General features: G+C 55.1%; 1 protein-coding gene across 1 annotated transcript in view; it reads right to left on the bottom strand.

The window, feature by feature from the left end:
- Positions 1–769: 769 nt before the first annotated feature.
- Positions 770–25877, bottom strand: part of RAB6B (RAB6B, member RAS oncogene family) — a 45636-nt gene continuing 20528 nt past the window's right edge. Inside the window, exons 3-8 of the mRNA XM_055126257.1 lie at positions 9160–9213; positions 8914–9019; positions 7525–7636; positions 5979–6072; positions 4348–4414; positions 770–2809 (exon numbers count right to left, since the gene is read on the bottom strand). Of these exons, the coding sequence (XP_054982232.1) occupies positions 2745–2809; positions 4348–4414; positions 5979–6072; positions 7525–7636; positions 8914–9019; positions 9160–9213 (498 nt within the window). The 3' untranslated portion in view covers positions 770–2744. The remainder of the gene's footprint in view (positions 2810–4347; positions 4415–5978; positions 6073–7524; positions 7637–8913; positions 9020–9159; positions 9214–25877) is intronic.

The raw sequence follows: 25877 nt of genomic DNA, 5'->3' as shown, positions 1-25877 counted from the left end.
AGGAGAGAGAGAGAGAGACAAGGACAGGTCTGACATCATCTCCTCCCAGCTGTATCACCCTCCCCTGGGGCACGGAGGCGGCCCACAACACCTGCACAGGACTGAGGGCTCATCACCGCATCATCACCGCAACTGGTCAGGGACTTGAAAGATTCTACTGCCCAGGAAGGGGCCGGAGCCCTTCTGGGCAACAGGTCTGGCTGCCCTCACAGAGCCAGGAAGTGGGGGGCTAGGGACAGGGGCAGTTGGACCGGAGGAAAAGAGGGTCACTGTATGGCATGGGCCCCAGAAGAGGGGGTCCTGGAGCCCACCTGGCTCAGGAGAGGCAGGGGAGGAAAAGCTGTCACGTGCACCCCAGGAACGCCGGGCTCGTGCACCCCACTGGCCCTGACCGAAAGGAGAGGATACACAGGAGAAGGGAATGGATGGTCTACTTGTTTGGATTTTTGGTTACAAAACAGGAATGTTATAAGAAAAGCTACTTTTTCTTTTTTTACCAAGAAAATAAAAATCCAGCACACATTCACACACGGAGATCAGCGCAGGGCCCTGTAAATGAGGCTGTCCCAAAGCCCACCCCGCCGTCGATGACGCTTACCACCCACCAGGCCATGGCTCTAACACGGACCCTTGTGGCCGCGCTCGAAGTAAGGAAGCGCTTTTCCCACAAGCACCGCGTGGGGGCGTGCAGGGACCCCGGGCCGGGTACAGGCGCGCACCTTGCATTAAGCACAGAAGAAACGCTGCCCATTCTCCGTGGGTGTTTGACTGGAGTTTGACACGTCTATGCACTGTTTTTATTGATGGCAAAAACAATCACAAGTTGGTTTTTTTCTTATTTTTGTTTTTGGACAATATTAAGTCATTCTTAAGTCAACACGTTGCAGTACTTTTGAATTCCCAAAACTGTTACCACAATGCAAGGCCCCACGTGGGAGCAGGAAAAACAAGAATAGACATTGAGCACATTTATCTCTGTGAGGATGTCTGTGGGGAGTGTATACACAAGTCTATCTCTCTATATAATTATGTACACACATATAAAAACTAAACATGTGACACTGTAAGTATGTTCATATGTTGGTCCTTGCCTTCTGGAAGAGGAATCCTGTTTCCTCTTTCCTTTACCTGAAGACAAATCCCCCTCTACACATCAGCTCTGACACACCATCTCCTTGGCTGAGAACAAGTGACAGGAGCCCACCGATGAATTTCCAGTGGCCCCAACCACGTTCTACTGCACGTACTGGCTGCCATTTTGGATTCATTTCTGAGAACTTTCACCACTTATTGGCTCATCGCCAACCACTTGTCAGAACCTTGCTCTGTGAAGGCCACCTGCCTCCCCACACCCGAGGTGGTGGGTCGGTCTCACTAGGACATGCCTCAGAGACACCTGAAGAGGCCCATGTCAGGGAGGAAGGGCCCGGGATGGGCTGCTTGGTGCAGGCTCAGGATCAACGCGTCTGGGTCTGTGTTCTGACCAAGTCAGTCACATCATCTAGTGAGAAGAGGCCACATCAGCGGTTTTATCAGTTCTCAGGACCAAGCCCTTCTCAGAAATGAGTCAAGATGGCCAGGAAGGCTTTCCCTGGGGACCCCCAGTGCAGCCCGGCCCTCGGGTGAGCAGAACGTGGCTACAATTCCACAAAGATACGTATACACAAAGACTTCGACTGCACGGGGCCAGCAGGAAGGGCCAGGAAGTCGGCTCTTCCCGACACGGCACCAAGCAGTATTAGCAGCTAAGCATCCGGAACATGCCTGTTCGAGATGGCGATTCTACACACACAATCACAGGTGCACAGGTTACCAGGCGGCCCGGCTCCAGGCTCACACTGAGTTAGTCTCTGACCTTCCCTTACATTCCACCCAGAAGCTGTGCTGAGTGCTGGGCGGGCGGGCTGGTTACAACATTTCCAGAACTATACATGGTGCTCCACATCGATGCCCCCCGCCCCAACACTGCCCAGCAGCACCCCGTCCTTCCTTCCTGCTCCTCCTGTCACCAGGGCACCAAGCTGCCCTCCACCATGTCAGAGCTTTGCAGGGAGGGGGACAGGGAGCGTGGAGTGTGCTGCAGGGAGGGGGAGGGGGTGTGGGGTGTGCTGGCGTGCTCTCTGGTTGGTGTCCAGGCCAGAATTCCGGCTCAGGGCCAGGACTGACACCCCACTCTGGCCACACGGAAAGACAGAGTTACAGCTGCCTCTTTGGAGGCTGTTTTGTTCAACCAGAGTTTGATTTAACCAGGTGCCGGGGCTAAGGGCTGAGGGGCAGGACGGACTGCGGTTGACCAGTTGCCTGGTTTAACTTGGAGGTTGGGGACGTGGGGGAGTGGACAGTTCGGAGGACAGGAAGGAGGAGGTGTGTGGAAAGGTTCTCTGTAAGTTTACAAATATACAAAAACAAAAGTGCACATCTTTCAAATAAAAAGGACTACATTTTTTTTTATCTGGCAAAAAGTTGTATACACATGATTTAAATTTTTTTTTAAATTTTAACAGTTTTTGGCAATCTTAATAAAGTACAATATATTACAACCAAACCAAAAAATAGTCGTTTAAGTAACAGCTGTTAAGAGTGACGTGATCCCTGGTGCCCAGCCTCCCTCCCCACCCCACCCTACCGCTAGAGACAGAGAGAAAAGAAAAGTCCTCCCATCTTGCCGAGCTCGTCCCGCCCCCCCTTAGGAAGCTAACCAATAGGAAGCAACACAACAAGCGGAAGTGGCAGAGGAAGCCGCATTAGCAGGAGCAGCCGCCCTCACTGGCCGGGGGCTCCTGGGGCTTGTCCAGCTTGATGTCGATCACTGCGGGGGCTGTGCTAAGGAAGATGCCGCTCCTGAAGAAGCACCCGCCTGGTGCAGACCCCTCAGCCTGACAGCCGCTGCTCCCACCCCCGCTTCTCCCCTGACTGTCACTGCCCTCACCCCTGTCCACCTGAAGCCAAGCCTTCCGGTGCTCTGTGCTGCTACCAGTGCAGGTCCACTCAGAGTGCACTGGGGGTGGACGGCCCACTGCCCAGCCAGGTCTCACCTGCCTCTAAGCACAAATGCACGGGAGGGGGGGGCAGAAGGGGGGGGGCTGGGCCTGTTACCAGCAGCAACACAGACCCCTGCGTGCTGGCGGAATGCATCACTTATTCCTGAGCGGGCAGCTGTGTGGGCCACTCCACAGTCCCAGCCACCAGCAGCCGGGCAGCGAGGGCCAGACACTGAAGCATCAGCCATGTCAGAGGCCACACCAAGCAGCTGCATGCACCCCTGCGCACGGCCTGATCGCAACTGCCCTTAGGGCTGGGGGCTGGCCCCGGGGTCACAGGGCGTGGGGATGGGGCAGCGTATGGATGCCCTGCTACAGGCCCAGGACCAGAATTCCGGGACAGGTTCTTGGCCCTAGGTGGGACTAGGGGGGCATTTCTTCTGGCTTAAGCTTCTGACCACCACATGTGCCCTCCTTGTCACTCAGTGCCAAATGCTCTGAGGATGACCTTCTCCCAGACTTCTCCTTGTCTCGCTCCCTTTTCATCCTGTTGCTGATTTTCCCCGCTGTGGGGTGTGTTTGTGTGTCTGTGTGTCTGTGTCTGTGTGTGTGTGTCTGTGTGTGTCTGTGTGTGTCTCTGTGTGTGTGTGTCTGTGTGTGTGTCTGTGTCTGTGTGTGTGTCTGTGTGTGTGTGTGTCTGTGTGTGCACACTTTTCTACTGGGGTCCTCCGAAGCAGAGCTCAGGGGGGTGGAGGGGGTTACCGCTCCTGGTGATTCTCAGGAGTAATGAGCGGTGCTGGGGACTGAGGGTCGGGTGCCGTTTGGGTTCAGTGGTGCTCAGAGGACTCCAGGGCTATACCTGGTGATGTTGCTGGACCGTGTGGTACCAGGGCTCGAAACAAGAATGGCTACAGGCAAGATAAGTGCCTTGACCCCTGCAGTATCTCCCTGACCCTGCATAAGTGTCTTTCATACATGGCCGAGTCAGGAGGTGGTAAGAGCCCCTTCCTTCCTGCTGGCCAATGGCATCACCTCTGTGAACCTCAGTTCCAGCTCCTGCTGTGGCCCCAGGTCTGTGCCACAGAGCAGGGGGAGCCCACGACCATGTCAGGGTGGGACACACTGTCTCTGGTGAAGGTGGAATAGGAGGAGATCAGAGCCCGGCCCCAGAACCTTCCCTCGGGCCCAGGACAGGAAGACCGGGGCTCACAGGAGAGCACAGTGGGTGCTCCCTCTGCCCACACACCCTGCGGACGGGAACTTGGGTGTTAGCCGCAAACACGGCCCTGCAGGCCATACCTTCCCCTTCTAGAACACTGAGCAGGTAAGCGGGGCCGAGCTGGTGGCCTTTCAAGATAAAGGATACTCCCTTCTTTGCTCTTCTCCTGGACGTTCTCCATCCCGGGCAGAGCGGAGGCCACGCGTCGGAAGAGCTGCAGCGAGGAGGGGAGACAGTGTGAGCCCCCTCCGTCCTGCGGCTCCCCCGGGTCACCTCCTGCTCGGGGTGGGTGGCCTTGGACTTCACGCGCCTGTCCCGCTGACCCCCTGCTGGACGCAGGGTCTGCGCCGAGCTCTCCTCCCCAGCCCAGTACTGTCCCCTGTCGCTGCAGCCGCTCACCCGGTGGTCACCCCATGTGCCATGGGGACCCCATGGCAGGACAGGGCATGTCTGATCCAGACCAGACAGGGTGACAGGACGACCCTGGGCTGCGGAGAGGGGCATGCACAGGGGAAGAGGGTGCAGAGGGCCGGGCCCCTCCTCACCAGTGTCCCTTCCTGCTCGTGCCCCAGCACCCCGTCTGCCGCTGGCTAGATGGCCGGTCAAGACACTTTTTTTTTTTTTGCTTTCTGGGTCACAGCTGGAGATGCACAGGGGTTACTCCTGGCTCATGCACTCAGGAATTACCCCTGGCGGTGCTCAGGGGACCATATGGGATGCTGGGAATCGAACCCAGGTCGGCCAGTCCCTAGATGGCCGGTCAAGACACTCTTGGACCTCCAAGAGTGGACACAATTGCGTTCAGAGGCCCAGAATCTGCCCCGCCTAAAGACTCCCTCTCTGAAATACCTAGAGTCCAGACCACACAATTCCCACTCAGATCACTGCCTAGCTTCTAGAACATTCTAGAAGGGCAGCATCAGCATTTCACTGAGCTTAGTGATCCTGTGATGGCCCAGGGCGGGCCCTGCCTCTGCCCTCAGATTTGATCAGTGCCACCCAGAGCACTGTCCGGCGCCTCGGGAGCCCCAGGTGTGGCATCCCCGCTCCGGGAGATATCGCAGCTGCCCCAAGGACAGGCTGGGAGGCAGCCCAGGTGGGAAGGGGAGAGGCCTGAATCTGGGGGTTCCCAGCTTCTACTCCCCCACTCGGTTCCTCCCCACCTTCCCCACGGCCACCAGCCTGGCTGTCCCCAGCCTCCTCCCTCCTGCCACCTCTCTGAGTCTCCCCCGTGACACAGCTGAGCCTGTTCTGAAGCAAGACCCCTTGGCAGGCTGCTGAAGTCGGGGGCCGAGAAGCCAGGAAAGCGTTTCCCAGCCCTTTAGAGACAGACACACTGGTGCCCAGCAGCACTGGATGCCCGGAGGACTATGGGGGACCAAAGGCCACAGGGTCTAACACTCTGACACAGCAGCAGCCCCCGCCACACCGGGGTGGGCGAGAGGGAACAGAGGGGCTCCTGCAGAGCATGGTGGCGGGGGCGGGGGGCAGGCCAGAGAGAGAAAGGGCAGCTGTTCCCAGCCCAGGTCAGCTGCTCCTGGACCCGGGGATCTCCCCACAAAAGCCCCCCATGGCAGATGCAGCGCTAACCCCAGCCCCCAGAGCCCTGCGGCCTGTCCACTCGAGGCTGCCCAGACTACGGGCGACAGTCCGTGTGTCCCATCTCGAGCAAGGACAGCTGAGGAGCTGGCGGCCAGCTTTCCCAGGCCGGAGACCGGAGATAGGGTCAGGCTGCTCCGTCCACACCCCTCCGGCCAGGCTGGCCCCAGGTGCCCTACCTGCTTCACGTTGTAGCCGGTCTTGGCGCTGGTCTCGATGAACATCACGCTCAGCTCCTTGGCGCGCTGCTCCCCCTCCTCGATGGTGATCTGCCTGGGGACCAGGGCACCTGGGTTGGCCAGGGGCAGCGCCCAGTCTCCCTGCTGACCCACAGGGCCCGTCACCCCAGGGCGCCCTCCAGGGAACCACCTGCCCTGTGCCCCCTCCTCAGAGAGCGGGTGCAGTGGCCGAGCCATACCTGCTGGGAACACAGGGCTGAAATTGGGGTCCCTCCGCCCTCCGCAGCCAGCTGAGGCCCCTTCCAAATGGACTCGAGGGACAGTGATGGCCCCCACGCCACAGGCCTTAGCAATGGGGCCTGAGGGGATTCTCACAGCGAGGCAGCTTCCGGAGCCTCGCAATGACCCAGTGAGGTGGATTCCAGCCCCGGGGCAGCCTCTCCAGAGCAGGTGCCCCTCCCATCCTGGGCAGCGCCTCTCACCCACACTCCAGGGCACTTCAAGGGCACATACAGCCTGGGGCAGGGACAGCTGTGCATGGAGCTGGTGGGGGCCAGGCCCCAAACCTCACTCTAAGGGCTGGGCCAGGACCCCAGATCCAGACCCATGCAGGCAGCACAGAGGAGCTCATGCCCCTGCATGCCCAGCTGCACCCCTGCATGCCCAGCCACACCCCTGCATGCCCAGCCGCACCCCTGCATGCTCAGCCATACCCCTGCATACCCAGTTGCACCCCTGCATGCCCAGCCACACCCCTACATGCTCAGCTGCACCCCTGCACACCCAGCCACACCCCTGCATGCTCAGCTGCACCCCTGCATGCCCAGCCACACCCCTGCATGCCCAGCCACACCCCTGCATGCTCAGCCATACCCCTGCATACCCAGCCGCACCCCTGCATGCCCAGCCACACCCCTGCATGCTCAGCTGCACCCCTGCATACCCAGCTGCACCCCTGCATGCCCAGCCACACCCCTGTATCCTCAGCTGCACTCCTGCATGCCAGCCACACCCCTGCATGCCTAGCTGCACCGCTGCATGCCCAGTCATGCCCATGATCCAGTCATACCCCTGCACATACAGCCGTGCCCCTGGATATCAAGCAGCATCCCTGTATGCCCAAACACCCGCCCGTACATCCAGCCCTACTCTTGCACATTCAGTTACATCCCTGCATGCCCAAACATACACCCATACATCCAGCCCTACTCCTGTGTGTTCAGTTACACCCTTGCATGCCCATCCACACCCCTGCCTACTCAGCCGCATCCCTGCATTTCTCTTCTCACCCAGCCATGCCCCAGCACACCAAGCAGAGCTCCTGCCCCTCCCCAGTGCAGACTGTGCCAGACCGACTCTTGTGAGGCCCTCCTCTGACTCCGCCCTGCTCCTCGTCCCTGACCCTGAGCCAGCCCCTCACCCCTGCATTCCCAGGCACCCTGAACGCCAGGACCCCAGGTGGCCTTCTGCAGACTCCTGGGGCAGGTCAGGAGGCCGGTCTCAGGCGGGGCTTATCCTGGCGCAGCTGCCCCTGGCACCCACCTACCTCTTGTCGGCCAGGTCTGTCTTGTTGCCCACCAGCATGATGATGACGTCACTGCCCCGCTCCGTCCGGACATCATCGATCCACTTGGAGGTCTGCTGGAAGGAGTTGAGGTCTGGAGGTGCAAAGCAGGGGCAGAGCAGGAGTGAGTGCCTGGGGTGTGCGCATGGGGGTGCAGAAAGGCATGCGCCTGGAACAGGAGGGCGGGCCGGGCCCCCAGAGGCCCCCACACACCCCCACAGACCTCCGGGGTGGGAGCCTGAGCGTGCCCTGGCAGCCCAGAGCAGTGAGGGGTGGGCGCCCCCCTGCCTCCCACAAGGGAAGTCTCACAGTATGACACCACACACAACGCATACACATGTTTGTACACGTGCACACACAGACACACTGCACACATACCACACACACCTATACCTACACGCCACACACACCCATATATAAATATACTACACACATGCCATACACCATACACTCCATACATGTATACACTACACACACATACACCTATACACACACTATACACATACCACACACCACACACTCCATACATGTACACACCACACACACATACACACTACACACATACCACAGACCACACCCCACATGCATGTACACACCACACACATATGCACCCAAACATACTACACACATACCACACACACCCCATACCTGTACATACCATACATACATGCACCCATACAGACATAATGCATACATGCCACATACCACACACCCCATACATGTACACACCACACACATGCACCCATACACAGACACTATACACATACTACATACACCACACACCCATACATGTACACACACACATGCACCCATACACAGACATACTACACACATACCACACATACCACACACCCCATACATGTACACACCACACACACATGCACCCATACGCAGACATACTACACATATACCATACATACCACATATCCCCCACATCCCATACACATACACACCAAACACATAACACATACATAGACATACCACACACATACCACACATACCACACACCCTACACATACATATTACACACATACACACCCATACAGACGTACTATACACATACCACACACATCACACACCCCATACACACCACACACAGATGGCCCCATACAGACATACTCCACACACCACACATTCCCTGTACACTGTACACCTATGTACCACACCCGTCCCCATGCCCTATACACTACATGCCACATTCCCCCAGACCCACACTCCCACACTCAACACCCTCCCACACCCACACATACACCGACACAAAGCTCACATCCCACTCCACACATGCCACACCTCCGTGCAATGCCCTCCGTGCCCCCACACCCACACTCACCCCCATGTTCACCCCCAGCCCCGGGCACCGGCCGCACTCACTTGTGATGTCGTACACCACCACGGCCACCGTGGAGTCGCGGATGTAGCTGGGGATGAGGCTGCGGAACCTCTCCTGGCCGGCGGTGTCCCAGAGCTGCAGCCGCACCTGTCCCGGGCAGGGGTGCCGGAGGCTCAGCAGGGCGGGGCTGGGCTCCTGGAGTGCCAGCTCCGGTGTAGACCCCGTGGGTCGGCCAACAAGGTGCCCCCGCCCCCGCCCTCCTCCCACCTCTCAAGTCAGACACTCACCGTGCGGTCCTCCAGGTACATGGTTTTGGACAAGAAGTCGATCCCGATGGTGGCCTGTCGGAGAGAGGGCGGGAAGGTCACGGGGAAGCCACAGAGCCGGCGAGGGCATCCCTGTGGAAGCCGAGTCCTGCCGGCTCTACTGTCCCGGGCCTTCCCTGGTCCCCCAAAGGAAGCCAAGGGTGGTCTCGGAGCAGGAGCTGGGGGTCTCCTGCCTCCCTGGCAGAGCAGCTGTCTTTCTTCCTGCACATCCCAGCTCCACGGGGACCCCTCTGACTCCCCTGGCCCCAACCAACCCAGCACCCTTCATCACACCTGTGCCCTGGCAAGGCGGCTAGGGAGAGTGCAGACGGCCAGGAAGCCTGAAGGTCAGAGCCCTTGCTCACTTGCTCTGTGACCCTAGGCCGGCCTCCCAACCTCTCCAGGCCTCACCCGCCTCCTCCCCACCCCCACCCCCGGCACCCCTCCATGTCTGAGCTCGGGGCAAAGGTGCTGCTGGTGCGAAACAGAGGAACATGTGATTAATAACCACAAGGGCTCAGCCACTGAGGAGCAGCCATGCTCACACGCTAGCTGGAACGTTCCTGGGACTAGAACCCCCCGCCGCCTCCCCTGCAGCCAGCAGATACCCCATTCAGGCAGAAGACATAAGGTTCAGGGAGACAGTCACGGAGTGAAAGAAAAGGAGCAAGTTAGGAAATGCCATAATCAGGCCTGGACCAGCTGAAGTGGATCACTCAGGGCTTTCCACCTCAGACACTGAAGCAAAGGGAGCGGCTGAGGCCTCGGCCGTGTCTTGGGTGTATTCCGGGAGGCAGTCTTCCTACTTTATGCTTCCCCCATTTTCTACAATAAATAGCGACTCATTCTAGAAGCAGTGAAATATGTTGAAGCAAAAATAAAGTCAAGGGAATACAAGGGATGGCTCAGTGGCTAACAGAGCCACCTTGCAAAGCTAAAGCCGTGAGTTTTGTGCGCACACGCGCCACAAAATTTACTGTGACCTGCTTGGGAGGGTTTTCCTGTTTTAGGTTTATTGAACATCAGAGAAACGTGGGTTGAGGTAAAACGGGAAAAGTTTTGGGGAAATAAACTTTGGAGAAAAAAAAATGGTGATTGTGTCTGCCCTCTATTACGAGAGAAAAAGAAAGACCCTGATATAGTAGGAAACAATTACACAAATGACAAAATGGCACTGATTTCCATCAGAAACAGCAAGGGCAGAAGACAATGGAAATACACCTTCCCGTCATCTAGGAAACAGCCACCACGGATATATCAGCCTGGAATACTTCAAGCAGTGACAGTTCCTGTCAGCAATGGAGGCAAAACAAGACATTTCCAGATAGGGAGAAGTGTGATAAAGTGTCACCTGCGTCTTCATTTCAATAAGTGCTTCAGGCAGAAGGAAACTTCTACAGATTGAAATCTTAAGCTCTATGGGGCCAGAGTGATAATACAGCGAGTAGGGCATTTGCCTTGCATGCAGTTGACCTGGGTTGGATCCCTGGCATCCCAGATGGTCTCCTGTGCACCACCAGGAATATTTCCTGAGTGCAGAGTCAGGAATAACCTCTGAGCATCACAGGGTCTGACCCAAAAAGCCAAAAAAAAAAAAAGAAGAAATCTTAAGCTTAAAGGATACAAGAGGGGGCTGGAGCGATAGCACAGCAGGTAGGGTGTTTGTTTGCCTTGCATGCGGCCGACCCAGGTTCGATTCCCAGCATCCCATATGGTCCCCTGAACATTGTGCCAGGGGTAATTCCTGAGTGCAGAACCAGGAGTGACCCCTGTGCATCACCAGGTGTGACCCAAAAAGAAAAAAAAAAAAAGGATACAAGAGCACCAAACATGGATTCCCTGAAACAGCAAGTCTGTGGAGGAGATACGAAAACATGCATCTTCACCTCAGTCACCTCCTATTTATTCCATTCCCGGCTCCTCAGCGTGTCCCACAGAATATGCTCCCAAAACTTCATCCACAACTTTCGGCAGAAGATACTTCAGTCCCTTGCTCCCATACTCCAAGGTAACACCGATAACCAGTTAAAATGACTAGTCCCAGTGCATGTATTACACCATTATTGGGGGTGAGGGGGAGGGAGGGGATCTACCAAACCCTGCTAAGGAAACCCAGGGACCCTCCCCAGAGATTCTTGGCTAATTGGTTCCATGCGAGGCTCCAAAGACATGGTGCTACTGGGCGCTGTGGTGCCATAGATTACCTGGACCACCCTAGTGATTCTGGGGGGCCTCCAGGGTCACAACCAACAGTGCTCGGGGCCTCCAGAGCTGCACCTGGTGATGCTCAGGGGACTATGTGGTGTCAAGGCTGGGAATGCACCATGTGCCAGGCCTATGTGTCAGCCTCTGCACTATCTCAGGCCCCGTCAGTGATGCTCTTTAAGGGTCCAATGCCACCATGAAGAACTCTGAGGCTGGGGAGTGAGTGAGAGCACTTCTTGCCCCAAGGAACCCAGCCCGAGCAGCTGAAAACCTCCACAACCCAACCCCACCATGCTCAAGGCCTCATGCACGAGTGAACCTATTCCTGGACTGCGTGGACACATCATAAGACACTCCCTACCCATTCTCCAAGAGTACCATACCACATTGGATCAGGTTCAAGTAGTAGGCAACCAATCATAGAGGAAATATGTATTTATATGCATATATACATATTTCAGATATATATATATATATATATATATGTAAGTTCACATCACTCAACCTTTAACAACATGTCAGTAATATCCTAAAGAATGTCTTAGGGGCTGGAGCCATAGCACAGCGGGGAGGGTGTTTGCCTTGCACGCAGCTGACCCGGGTTCGATTCCCAGCATCCCATATGGTCCCCTGAGCACCGCCAGGAGTAATTCCTGAGTGCAGAGCCAGGAGTAACCCCTGAGCATCGCCAGGTGTGACCCCCCAAAACAAACAAACAAACAAGAATGTCTTAATGGCCCCTGCCAAAATAGAACAATCTTTACACTGTTTCCTCTATGGATACTTTTTTGGTAGCATTTTCAGCGGTCTTTCATGACAAACAATACAAAATACAGTATTTCAGTTGTGCTTTGGGACAGGGCGTGGGGCTTGGGATGGAAACATCCTAAATATGGTGGTGGGAAGGTGTAATGGTGGTGGGATTGGTGGTTGAATATTAAATGTAATCAAGTATTGTGCACTACCTTATAAAATTAAAAATAAAAAAAAGAACTCTGAGAGGGACAGATATTAGCTTACTTGCCCACATCAACAGCTGGAAAGAGCAGAACCAGGATTTAAAAAGAACTACCTGCAGGGGGCCAGAGAGATAGTCCCATGGGTAATGTGCTTACTTTATACATGTATGATCAGGTTCAATCCCAGGCACCCCATATGGTACCCTGAGCCTACCAGGAGTGATCAGAATTCAGAGCCAGGACTAAGCCCTGAGCACTAAGCCCTGAGTTTGGGGCCAGTGGCTTGATTTTGTTTCATTCCTGGAAAACCAAAACAACCAACCCCCAAAACTACTTACAAAGCGGTGTCGGCTTGTGCAGCCTCTCGCCGAGCTCTGACGATGGTCCCTTCTGCCTGGGGAGAAGCCCGCCTCTCCTCCTGGCCCCGGGCCCTCCCAGCCACCTCCCTCCTCACGCTCCCCTTCCTCCTTCCCTGCATTCTCACATTGAAAACCATTCCTTCCCGCCTCTGCGGCTGCAGTCTCCCACCTCTCCCCCCGGGCTGCTTACTGAAGGGGACCCTCAAGGCCACTGTCTCCACTTCCTCTCCGCCGCCACTGCTTAACTGGCCACCACCAGTCTGGTTCGTGGCCCAGGGCCCACGGAAAAGGCCACAGCTGAGGCTGCCACAGCCATTTCCTCTCCTGCCTGGGGGGACACGCCCCAGGCCAGGCGCTGCTGACCATTGTCCTTGACACTTCTCTGCCTTTTGTGACCTGGTTATCTTTGGCCTCTGCCCTCTGACTCTGGTCTGAGAGAAAGGCTGATGCTCCCGTGTCTCCGGCCAGCGGCTTCACGCACTCTCCCTGCTCTGGAGAGGGTGAACTGATGCCTCCTGCCTACCTCCCCGCGGCAGGTACCAGAGGGCTTGCCAGACCCTCTCTGCCAGCCCTCTCCCAGGCGCCAGGGGACTGAGCTCCTGGAAGCCCCTGAAGACCCTTACTGGCCCACTCATCTATCCACTCCCTCCTGTGAAAGAAACGGCCACGCTGGCCACTCTGCCCAAAAGGGGGGATCACATCCGGCAATGCTCAGGGCTTACTCTGGGCTCTAGACTCAGGAATTACTCCTGGCGGTGCTCAGAGGACCATAAGGGATGCCGGGGATTGAATCCCAGTCTGCCGCATGCAAGCCCTCCCTGCTGTGCTGTCACTCCAGCCCCATCACTCTGCCTTTTGAGTGTCTTCTCACCTGTCCCTTCTCTTCAGGCCCACCAACATATCCCCGCTCACACCTGGACCCGCTCTGCAGCTTCCTGAGCAGACCCAACACCCAGCTCCCCTGATACTTCATCTTTCCCGGGGCTTCTCCACAGGGCTGAGTCCCCATGACTGGTCAGACCCAGCTCCTCTGTGGGTCATTCTCCAAGCCCACAGGTGACAGTCTTCCTACTAAAGTAGAAAGATCACACATAAGCCAGCCTGTTCTCTTGGCCAGGCACTTGGTGGCTTATGACACGCAAAGCCTGGACCTTGCTTCACAGTCGCATCAGAGACTAGGGAGAAGGGCAGAGGCATTTGCTCTGCATGCAGGATCCCCAGGTTTATCCCGGGTGCTCCAAGATCCTTTTAGGACCTCCAGGAATGAAGCCCAAGCACCGCTCCAGAAGCCGCCCCTTACCACTGCCAGGCGAGCTAAACCAAAACCACCAGCAGGGGACAGGGGAAGGAGTGACAGTACAGCAGGTGGGGCACTTGCCTCACATGTGGACCACTTGGGTTGGCTTGATCCCTGGAGCCCCATATGTTTCCCCAAGCCTACCAGGAGTCAGCCCTGAGCACCACTGGGTGTGGCCCCCAAACCAAATAAAACAAAAGGAAAAAGCAAGGTACAGGCAAGGACCTAGAATATCCCATCTAGGGCCCACGGGGACAGTCTCCAAGCCAAACCCCATCCTGGGGCCCCCAAATGTATCTCTATAAAATCAAGAAGATAAAAATCACATTAACTAACCTGTCAGGCCACTCACTGTGCTTTGAAAATGGAAATCACTCACAAACAGAAACGGAGGGGAAAATGCAAACACTTAGAAATTAAATCCCCAAAAAGGGTGTGTGTGTTTCTGAATAAAAGATAATGATCATTAAAAACCAAATCTTTGAAAAAAAAAAAGTAATGATACAAAGTAAGGGAGCGAAACGAATAGCCAAAGGCAACAGAACCAGAGGGGGGTAGTGTTGGGAGGGTCCTGGCACTCTGTGGGTGGAGGTGCTACTGGCATGACACTGTCTTTAACACAACTGCAAATCACGGTATGTCAGCAAGGATAGGCGGGGACAGGGGAGGGGGCACTAGAGTCCTTTCAGAGCTCGCTGAATAAGCCGACTGTCAGGGCCCGAATCTCGCCTCCTAGGGCTGAACTGTGAGTTCAGAGTTGCAGATGGTGCCAGCCGGGCTCGCTCACAGCTGCCCTGTGGCACAGTCCCTGCCTGGTGTGAGAGATGACAGGGATGGCCGTGTTCATGCAAGAAGAAACTGAGGTTCACTCAGGGCTAAGGACACTCAGGTGACAATGGGGCAAGCTGGCCCCCAGCTCTCCCCAGCTCCCATCCGCCTGCTTCCTTCTGCTTCCTGAAGGCCTTTATTTGGGACAAGCTGCTGCGTCCATGTCCCGGAGGGTCCTGTCCGCTGCCCTTAGCCACAGTAGCTCGACAGAACCCCACTCAAGTGGAAGTTCATTTGCGTGCTAATGACGACGGCAGCAGCAAATGTCAGCTCTCTGTTTCTGGGCCACACCCGGTAGTGCTCAGGGATCACTCCTGGCTCTGAGCTCAGGGATCACTCTTGGAGGGGTTCACTGGACAACATGGGGTGTGAGGTCAAACCCAGGCTGACCACGTGCAAAAGCAAGCATGCTGCCCACTGGACTATCTCTCCAGCCCCTTACGTCAGCTCTCACAGACTACGAACAACTGCTGAGGCGAGGGGAAGGGGGCACCCGGCTGTACCCAGCTGTGCTTTGGGGTTGGGGGGGGGCAGTATTCAGTGCCAGGCTGGAACCCCAGGGCCTTACACAAACAAGGCATGCACTCTACCACTGAGCCACACACGTCCCTGGCCCCAGCAACAAGGACTGTGGAAGCAGCCTTTGCCGGCTTGGCTGTTAGAACATTCTAGGTCCTTGGCATCATCTGTTTTCCCAGAAACAAGGCAGAGTCAGTTGGCCCACACCACAGCCAGCTGGAGCATCTCTCCCCAACAGGCCAGATGGCAGGGGGCTGGGGTCTCCCTCGGGCAGTGCCTCCATGGCACCCAGTGTAGGCACGGACTGCTCACATGTGTCTTTGTGCCCGTGCACCCCCTACGGTGAGCCCCAGCGACCCTGGGCCATGCCCCGAAGGAGCGCTCGGACGCTGGAACACTCTTGCACACACTTAAGCCGCAGACTCAGCCTTGAACCTGGCGTCTCGAAGAAGCAGCGCCTGGCACTGCCCCTGAAGGGAAAGCACGGGTGCGGCTGGGGTGATCCAAAAGAAGGGGCGGGAGCGGTTCTGAGTGATTTCCGGCCAGCTGGGGCACCTGCGGGGTCCTGCAGTGAAGTAACTGCAGAAGGTGAGGCTGGAGGGGTACGTGTGTGTGTGTGTGTGTGTGTGTGTGTGTGTGTGTGTGTGTGAGTGGGGAACGGGGGGGGGGGGTTCCGGGGAAAGTCCCTGAGGGAGGAAACCGGGTTCTGGTTTCAGTAATGATGAGGCCTCTGCGGCCCTCTTGTGACTCAGGCTGACTCTGAACTAGGCATCAAGAGCGACAATTCTGGGGCTGGAAAGGGCCCCAAATCAGAAGAAAGCAGAGGGAGCGGATATCTAAGGACGGGAAGGACTCAACTGCTCAGGACCGTTTGCTTTTCTGAGCGCATGAGAGCCAAGAGGCGGTAAAAACCTGGCAGACCCACCTTCACCCAGGTGAGAGGTGAGAGGGTGACTAAAGGGTCGCTATCACAGGCTTCAAAAGACACCCCACATTCTGCCCCAAGGTGCCGGATCCACGGAGAGCCCAAGCTGCCTTCTTTCGACTGAAAACAAAGGGACAAATCTAAGCCTGACTTCCCCTAATGACTGAGCTGAACTCAGGAAGGAGAAATGTGGAATCCAGGTCCCATGGGTGTCCTTCCAAAGGGACAAACAGCGCGCAAAGCACACCTCAGCGGGAGCAGCCTATGAAGTAAACGCCGTTTCCAAGGAAATGGAGATAATGGAGATCAGTTGAGGTGACCCAGATGTTGAATGCAGCAAGCTTTTACAAGCCAATAATATAGAGATAATGCACTGCTCAAACCCATAAAAACAAGTAGGTGCAGAATGCAGATATAGATGAAAATTATCTCAGCAGTGGGCCAGAATACAGGGAGTGGTAAGGCACTTGCCTTGCATGCAGCAGACCCAGGTTCTATCCCTGGCATCCCATATGGTCCCCCAATCGTCACCAAGAGTGATTCCTGAGCACAGAATCAAGAGTAACCCCCTGAGCGTAGCTGGGTGTGGCTCCAAAACAAAACAAATGATCTTAGCAGAAATGTTATTACATTTTTTTAAAGACGTATATGCAAATTTAGAATGGAAAATACAGCATCTGGAATTCTGAAATTATCGGGGATATCAGTGGAAGAACCTGGAGCTCCCCAGGTTAAGCCGCGCCCTCCACTAGGGCCCTAAGAACAGCCCAAGGGGAGCCCACGTTGGCGCGCAGGTGTGCACGTGAATGGACACAGGGAAGCGGGCACACACATCCAGCAGCCTGCCTTGCTCTCGGCCAGAAAGGGGATACGGCGCTTCCTCCTGGGGCTGAGCCCACACTGCCCCCCCGCCCCCCCCCCAAGGCTGCTCTCTCTAAACAACTGTGGAGGCTGACAAGAGGCCGCAGACGCTCGGCACCTGGCAGAGCCCCCCAGCCAATTTCTGGCTTGTGGGGAACACAGCCCCTTGAGGTCACTGACAGGGTGAGCAGCAAGCTGAGGCTGTGGGAAGGAGGCTTCGTGCGCTCCTGGTGGCGAGCCCGTGGCACCTAAGTCCCGCACTGAGCGGACTCGGGCGATACCGTCAAGGGCAATGTCTGCAGGCTTCTGTGCTTGGGACCCCCATGCACACCCCAATAAGCGAGTGTTTCCAGACCCTGCTGAATCCAACGCTTCTAGCTTGCTGTTCTCTGCACTCCACTTCCTCTCGTGGGGACAGAAGAAATGATTTCTTTTACACTATTGTATCTTTTTAAAAATCAGGAAAGCGTGTGGTGGGCCATCCAGAGGCCACTCCTCACTCTGGGACCAGCAGTAACCCCTAGAGGTGCTAAACGGGCCATACGTAGGGCCAGGGATGGATCTAGGGCCAGCTGAAAAAGCCACGGCAATGCGAATGCCTTACCTCCTATACTATCTCTGGCCCAAATGCCCATAAACGTTATGCCTTGCAAACTTTTTCAAGGAGGTGCTACACACCCAGCAGTGCTCAGGGGATACTACTGGCTTTGTGCTCTGGGGTCACTCCTGGGAGTACTTAAGAGAACATCTATGGTGCCATAGATGAAATTGGTATTCTCTCCACGCAAGGCCACTTACCTTACCCTTGCATGGCATCTGTGACAGATGTGAACCATGTGCAGGTTACCAAGACTTCAAGACGTGACACCAACACAGGACAGGACCCCCCTGCCACTCTGTGAGCCCCCTCTTTCCCCTTTCCTTCCCCTGCACTTTCCGAGGCATGTTCCAATGCCTAGTGCAATGGGATTCCTCCCCCGAAGGGCTTCTGTAATCTCTCAGTAATCCAAGCACCCAACTCTGCTGCCTGTGGAAAATCGTCGATGCTTCACTTGCACAAAGTGTGAGTAAGCCGAAAGAGCAGATCCCTAACTGCACACACAGCGACCGCCTTCACAAGGTGGTGAACCATGTTAGAGATGCTCAGACACCCAGAGAAGACAGGAGGCACGTCACACACACACACACACACCCCAGGCCCCCTGCAGCCCGGAAAGAGAGATTTTTCTCAGGCACTTGTTGGAAATCTTCTTTGCTATGTTGTGAAGTATCATTCTGCATCACATTTTGACAAGCCCCAGTCAGAGAGTCTGCAGTGGAAATGTGCATGGCAATTTACATAAATTGACTCCAGACTCTCTTCTTGGGAAGAGAGATCATGAAAAGGACGAGTGTGTGTGTTTCTGCACCCGGGGCCAGGGCTGGGAAGCATCCTGAGTAGCAGAAAGCAGCTGGCAGGACAAGCCCTAAACAATGAAGCTCTGTGCCGCCAACCACGGATGAGAGTGTCAGGGGCAAAGTCATGCAAATTAGCATGCAAATGAGGCTGGCACAACTGAGGGGCACAGACTGGCAAGTGTATATATATGGTGTGGGAAGAGATGGCAGTCCCAGGAAAACACGCTGGGCAGCGTCTGTGCCTGCCAGCAGCTCCCAAAGTGCTCTGGGGAGGGGATGCCGGTGGGGGAGGTTACCAGGAAGATACCCAGATGCTCTGAGACACCCCGATCTCAAAGGCAGTACAGTCCCGGGGGGGCTGGGCTTCTCAGCCAATTTAAATATTGACTGACTGCTCTTCCACTTTTCGGGCCGTGATCTGAATCAACCACCAGAGGAGCCACACCTTCAACTTTGAAGAAGAGTTCACTGTAATCGGAAGCAGCAAGTCGCCTTCTAAGCACGCCCAGGCCCAAGGCCCAGGAAGCAGGAAATGAACCTGTAGTTTGTAAGCAAACTCCAGGAGGGAGACTTTCTTCTCCCCAGAGGTAGATGTTTTGAAGGCAACGAAGAGCTACCTAGGTGGAACCATGAAGCCAGCGAGGAAGGATTTCTCAAATCTGGGCAGAGAACTGCACCAAGGATCCATCACAATCGCTCCTGGCACTTGATCGCCACGGACAACCTCCTTGCTAACATTTGCTGCCAGCCCCTGAAAGCAAAGTTAGGTCTCCAGGGACTCCTTGGGAGGCACCTTTGAAACCCAGTGCTGGTCAATGGGCCTTAAGTAGCTGTCACAGAAACAGGAGGGGACCCCAGGGAGGTCCTTCTTCTGCCTGGACACTGGCCAAGTCTCGAAGAGGCCTGGGGGAGGGCCTGCCACAGAGGACGCAGAGCCAGACCAGAGCCTGGGCTGACGCCTCAGGCCCCACACCCCCTGCCATGGCACCACCTCTGCTTCCCACCTCTGCACCTGGAAAACCAGAACCTTCCTTTAGTTAAGCCCATTAGCTTTCTGTTCTGGAAGGGGACCGCACCCCAGATCTATTTTTGAGAGAAGCAGACCCAAGCAGAGAAGGGAGGGAAAGGGTCTGTCTGAGATGCCTGGCTCACAGCTCGGCAGGCGCTTGAGGGCCCAGTGGTTCTCTGAGGGCTGAGGGCTGGGTCAGCTCGCCCAGCTGGGTGGCATTCAGGAAGCCTGTGCTCCAAAAGGTTTGCTCAAGTGGTCACCAGCTGATGAATCAAAGCTTGCCCCTTGGGTCTGGAGCGATAGCACAGCAGGTAGGGCATTTGCTTTGCATGCGGCCGACCCGGGTTCGATCCCCAGCATCCCATATGGTCCCCTGAGCACCGCCAGGAGTAATTCCTGAGTGCAGAGCCAGGAGTAACCCCTGTGCATCACCAGGTGTGACCCAAAAAGCAAAAAAAGAAAAAAAAAAAAGCTCGCCCCTGCCCCTAGCAGGACTTATGGCCAGCTAGCACCAGGAAGCCACCAGGCTGCATCCCAGGCTGCCTCCCACGGACCGCTTACAGATACCAGAGGGCCAGACCACGAGCACCAGCCCCTGGGAGACTGTTCCCTGCCCTGCCCAAGACAACTTAAAAGCCCCATTAGTGTTTCCTGGGGTGCGACTCTGCCCCAGTCTCTCCAGGAATGCACCCCAATAAACTTCTGTTCTTCTCCTTTACGCGTCTCTGTCCCTCTGTCTGTGCTGGGTGAGGTCTCCGACCTATCGTGGTGTTCCCCGAAACCCGGCACTTCCTCCAGTTGCAGACACTCTTGTCCCGTCCACACACTGATTACCACCACTTCCTGGATTCCGAACTGGCCTTGGTAAGTAAATATGGTAAATAAGGCCTCTCCATCTATTTTTGTCCCATATGACCTTTCCACCGAGCTGCTCTGTACCCTAAATGCCAGTCCTGCACCCCAAATTCCGGAAATCTCGAGTTCAAGTTCGTCCGGGAAATTGGAGTGACTGGGGATGTCTGCTTACCCCTCTCTTCCATTCGGTTTTTGATTTTTTTGTTTTGTTTTGTTTTGTTTTGTTTTGTTTGTGGGAGATGGGATAGAGGGCGTTCCTCCCTCTCTGATTCCCACCATTTTCTGGGTGTATCAAAAGGTGCTTGAGACATCAAGTACTCGCTCAAACCTCCCTCATTGTTTCTTGTACCTTCCTGTGATTTGGTCTCGGACAGATTCAATAGGAAACTTAAAACTGAAACCTAAGTCTGACACCTCTCTGGGCTGCCTATTGTGTTCCGGTCCGCTGATGCGGCCTGGCCTCAATATCCCCTGGCTGATGGTCTCACAGGGCCTGAAAATGGGACCTTTGACTATCTGACTTTAATGGCCCTCTGAAATCACTGCCAGTACTGGGTCCCTGGGCCAGAGGGGAGAAAGGCCTTAAGTCCAGGCCCCCTCTCTTTCTTTCTCCTGTCTTTCTCCCTCCATTGCCCTGCCCTCTCCTCAAGTCCATCTCACTCTCCAAGCTCTTTTTTTTTTTTTTTTTTTTTTTGCATTTTTGGGTCACACCTGGTGATGAACTGGAGCGATAGCACAGCAGGTAGGGCATTTGCCTTGCACGTGGCCAACCTTGGTTCGATTCCCCCGTCCCTCTCAGAGAGCCTGGCAAGCTACCGAGAGTAACTGAGAGTATCCCGCCCACACGGCAGAGCCTGGCAAGCTATCTGTGGCGTATTCGATATACCAAAAACAGTAACAACAAGTTTCACAATGGAGACATTCCTGGTACCCTCTCGAGCAAATCGATGAACAATGGGACAGCAGTGCTATAGTGCTACAGTGCTACCTGGCGATGCACAGGGGTCATTCGGTTTATTCCTGGCTCATGCACTCAGGAATCACCCCTGGCGGTGCTCGGGGGACCCTATGGGATGCTGGAAATTGAACCCAGGTTGGCCGTGTGCAAGGCAAACGCCCTACCCGCTGTGCTATCGCTCCAGCCCCCACTCTCCCAGCTCTTTCACTTGTGATTCTCCACTACTGCCGTGCTCCCTCCCATGGGGCCCAACCAACTCCCATGGGGCCCCCCTGCTCCTGCTGTGCTTCCTGCTTCCATCTGCTCCGTGGGGGCCCATGCCCCTCCCCCGACACACACACACACACACACACAGAACCAACCAGCTCTCTCAGCTTTCATTAAGCCCCACAGAGCGTCCTGGGGCCCCTCCTGCTCCCGCTGATGTCTGTCCGGCAGCTTTAGCTCCTGCCCCCCTTCCCCCTGGGCTGCTGCCTGGAACCCCTTCGCCCTCCCAGGTTTACTGAAAGGCTGCCAGCCACGTACTGGGAAAATCAAAAATGGTAACATCTGACCACCTTAAGCTTACAAAAACCTCCCCGTAATTTAGTTTTGTCAGCTTTATATTAACCAAAGCCCCTCCTTGACCCGTTTTTAACAGGCAGGAAACAAGAGGCTGGTGCAGGCTGGGAAACGCGGGGTTAGGTCCGCAGTCTGCCAACAGGGGACTGCCCCTTCTTTTCCCAGCCCGTCAGCCCCTCCCTGCCGTTCTTGAAGGGCTAATAACAACTGGAGCAGATCGACCAAAAGCCAATTTTAATGAGAAATTAAGTCAAAGAAGATTTTCTTGTATTTCATAAAAAATTGATGGGTCAAAGGTTTTCTTACACTGATAGGTCTAAACTTTTAGGAATCTATGTCTCAAAACTAAGTGACCCTGTGTATCGCCGGGTGTGACCCAAAAAGCAAAAGAATTAAATGTTAAAGTGGCTCTTTCTTTCTTTTTTTTTTTTTTTCCCTCAGTAATAAGCCCTGAAGCTGGCCTGAATTCCAGCAGGAAAGCCTGATCTTTAAAACATACTTAAGGGGCTGGAATGATAGCACAGCCAGTAGGGCGTTTGCCTTGCACGCAGCCAACCCGGGTTCGATTTCCAGCATCCCATATGGTCCCCCAAGCATTACCCAGGTATAATTCCTGAGTGCAGAGCCAGGAGTGTCCCCTGTGCATCGCAGGGTGTGACCCAAAAAGCAAAATAATTAATTAATTAATTAATTAATTAAAATAAAACAAAATAACTGAGGCAAGAAAAAACTGGCAACTTAGTTTTGAGACACAGATTCCTAAAAGTTTTGAGATCGGAGGAATCCAAAGCTCCTATATCTCACCCCTCCCCTCCAGCAGGGATCCAGGGAACTTCAGGTCTGAGTTCTAACAATGGCAGACTGAGGGGGGAAAGCATCAGGGTCTGTAGAGATAGATACAGTTTTTAGACATGATGAGAAGCAGTATGCTCTATCTCTACAGATCTTAATGCTGGACTCCCGATACAGTGGTCTTAGATAATTGGAAATCAAGGCTTTCAACACAAGATTAAATGAATCAGACATGATGTTAAGTTGTACGCTCTATCTCTACAGATCCTAATGCTTTTTTAGACTAGGACCCACAGAAAACAGGTATATTTCGTCTCATTGTTAGTAAAGCAAATAATTTGCTTTTCTCTCTTTCCACCTTCAGTACTTTTTTGATGCTTCAGGCACTAGGGTGATTGCATAAATCCAGATAGAAAGTATTTCCTCTCATAGGGTCTACCCCCATCTAGACAGGAAATTCCAAAAGCCAACTACAGGATCCCAGAGCCCTCTTCCAGGGAAGCAGAGTCTAACAGAGTGGTTAAGTGACAGAAGCAGGTCTAGCAATAATCCAGGTGCTGTTACCAGTACCTACAAACCTCAGGGGCACCCTAGAGGCAGGTCAGCTTAAGGCAGGCCTGGAAATCATGTCTGCTATGGAAAACGAGGAATCTGCAGATCTACAATGACTGGCCACAGATTGGGCCCTGCTCAAGAAAAATCTGGAAACCAGGAATTCTTCCAGCCTTGAAGAAGGGATAGACGGGACAGATTCCTTCTTTCCAGGACTCTCCTACAAAAAGCAAAGGTCCAAGATCACCTCCAGCTCACCGTGCCGGCTGGCGGCCGCCTCCGGCTCATCACGGGACCTGATCTTCACATCTTCACAATGGCTAAGCCTACATAGCCCTGAGGTAAATATTAATTCATTTATATTAATGCCATCATTGGTGTGCTTCCTGCTCTGTCTTTAGCCAGCCCCCAGGACCTCTCACGAAATAACAGGGTATCCCAAGTGGAGAGTTCTCCAGTCTTGGAGTGTTTATGCAAAAGGACAAGACAGCTCTGTTAAGCCATCTGACAGACTTAAAGTGAAGATGGGGAGAAAACCATATTTTTTGTAACTTGCTCTCTGTAGAAACCAGATTCTAGTCCTATAGAGTGATCAAACAAATGTATTCGAATGGGCTTGGTATAAACAGGGTTTAGTAACCCTAACAGTCACAACCTAATTTGGGCGGGGGTGGGGGATCCCCAATGATGTTCAGGGAGGGGCCCCAGAGTTACTCCTGGTGATACTTGGTCCAATCCTGTGGGCCTAAAGGATCAGTGCTGGGGGCCACAGAACTATATCCACTCTGCTCAGGGGCCACGCTGGGGTCACACTCGAGGCCTGGTGGCGTAAATGTAAATTACTCACATTCCTACTACTCAAATTTAAGGTCACTGTTCTAGGAGATAGAAAGTTAAATCCCAACCAGTTTCTGTGTTTAAAAAAAAAAAAGTGCAATTCTGGGAGCAGAGAGATAATACAGTGGGTAAGGGGCTTTCTCTGCACAGGGCCAGGAGTAAGCTGGGTATGGTCCCCCAAACTCAAAAAAATTGTGATCCTGGGGCCGGAGTGATAGTACAATGGGTGGGGCATTTGCCTTGCATGCAGCTAACCCGGGTTCAATCTCCAGCATCCCCTATGGTCCGCCAAGCAACACCAGGAGTGATTCCTGAGTGCAGAACCAGGAGTAACCCCTGAGCATGACTGGGTGTGACGCAAAAAGCAAACAAACAAACAAAAAAGGGTGATCCTAAGGTACTGGGATGTTAGCCCAAGGTCTCGGGCTAAGTGGCCGAGCTGGGATGTCACCTCCAGCCTCCGCTGAGTGTAACACTATTCTGAAGGAGCTCTGAGGCCTGAGAGCTGACTGCCCCTCTCTGAGTGAGAGTCCACTGCTGCCCCAAGGCTGGGAGCCCTGGTTTCCCCCATTCTCCACTGCAGATGGGGACGGATACCCCCTCGGGATCCTGAGTTACGCCACTCACGGATAAGGGCTCCCGGCCCGAACGTGACCCTCACTCCTTGTGGGTGGCCATCACTGGGAATGTACCTGTCCCCCGCTGCTGTGAGCAATGGGGCCCACTTTCCTCTGTGTCCACCCGCTGAACCCAATATATTCTGGGTCTGAGGGCCACTGCGGGGGCAGGGGAGGGACGGAAGCCCTGCGAGGTCCAGCTCTGCGATAAGCTGTGTGTGTCGGGCTTCAGCGAGCCCTCCGCATCGCCATGTCCTCCAGGCTCAACCCCAAGCCAGCAAAGAGGCACCGTGAGCAAATGGGGCTGGGGAGGGCACGACCTTCCAGAAAGGCGGGCCCGGATGGCTGACTGGGAACTGCCATGCCCGCACCCCCATCACACGGCGGGGGCTGCCCGCTGCAGTGGCTGATGCCGGATGTTAGAGGGTCATGGGGACCGGCCTCGACCTCGGCTCTGGACTCAGTGAGGAACATCCCCCCACCCCCACCCCCACCCCCACCCGTGGGTCCTGTCTGCTTCCCCAACCTGCTGCCTCTAGTTAAGGAAAACAAAAACACAAAAGCAACACTTCCCCCCGAAGCGTCTCCAGAGAACTCATTAGAGCCAGCCCGGCCTAATCACCACTCTGAAGGGCGCTGGGAAGGAAACCACCTTCTGCCACGGGAAGGAGCCGCGAGGACGCCCACAGAGAGGGGCACTGGGGGTCTCTCAACCATCTGCCACAACATGGGCCTGACGCAGGCTCTGAGGCGCTGCCGGGGTCACATCCAGGGGTTGAAGGGTACGAGCCGAGGGGGGCTGAGCACAGGGCCTGCGGAGGGGGCAGGCGCCACCACAGAGCTCAGCCTGGGCCGTCGGGTCGGGGGAGGGGACCCTGGGGCGGCAGAGGTGGGGGGTGCAGCAGAGGCGACAGAGCCAGTCCGGGAGGCGGAAACGCAGCTCTCCTGCACAAGGCTGTGACGGGCTGCGGCAGTCAATCAGGGAGACAAGGGTGGGCAGCATTCTGAGGGACACCAACGCCACAGTCCACACCAATGACGACCACTGTGAAGGTGCGCAGACCATGGCAGCCCCCAAAGGTGCCGAGAACTCCAAGCCCCCAGGGGCTGCGGATTTCACCTCCTCACCGAGAAGCACGATGGGCAAGTTACTATTCAAAATCATGGA

This window comes from Sorex araneus, chromosome 2 (assembly GCF_027595985.1).
Source record: "Sorex araneus isolate mSorAra2 chromosome 2, mSorAra2.pri, whole genome shotgun sequence".
In the NCBI taxonomy this organism is placed as follows: domain Eukaryota; kingdom Metazoa; phylum Chordata; class Mammalia; order Eulipotyphla; family Soricidae; genus Sorex; species Sorex araneus.
This window is presented reverse-complemented; position numbering and strand designations above follow the sequence as displayed.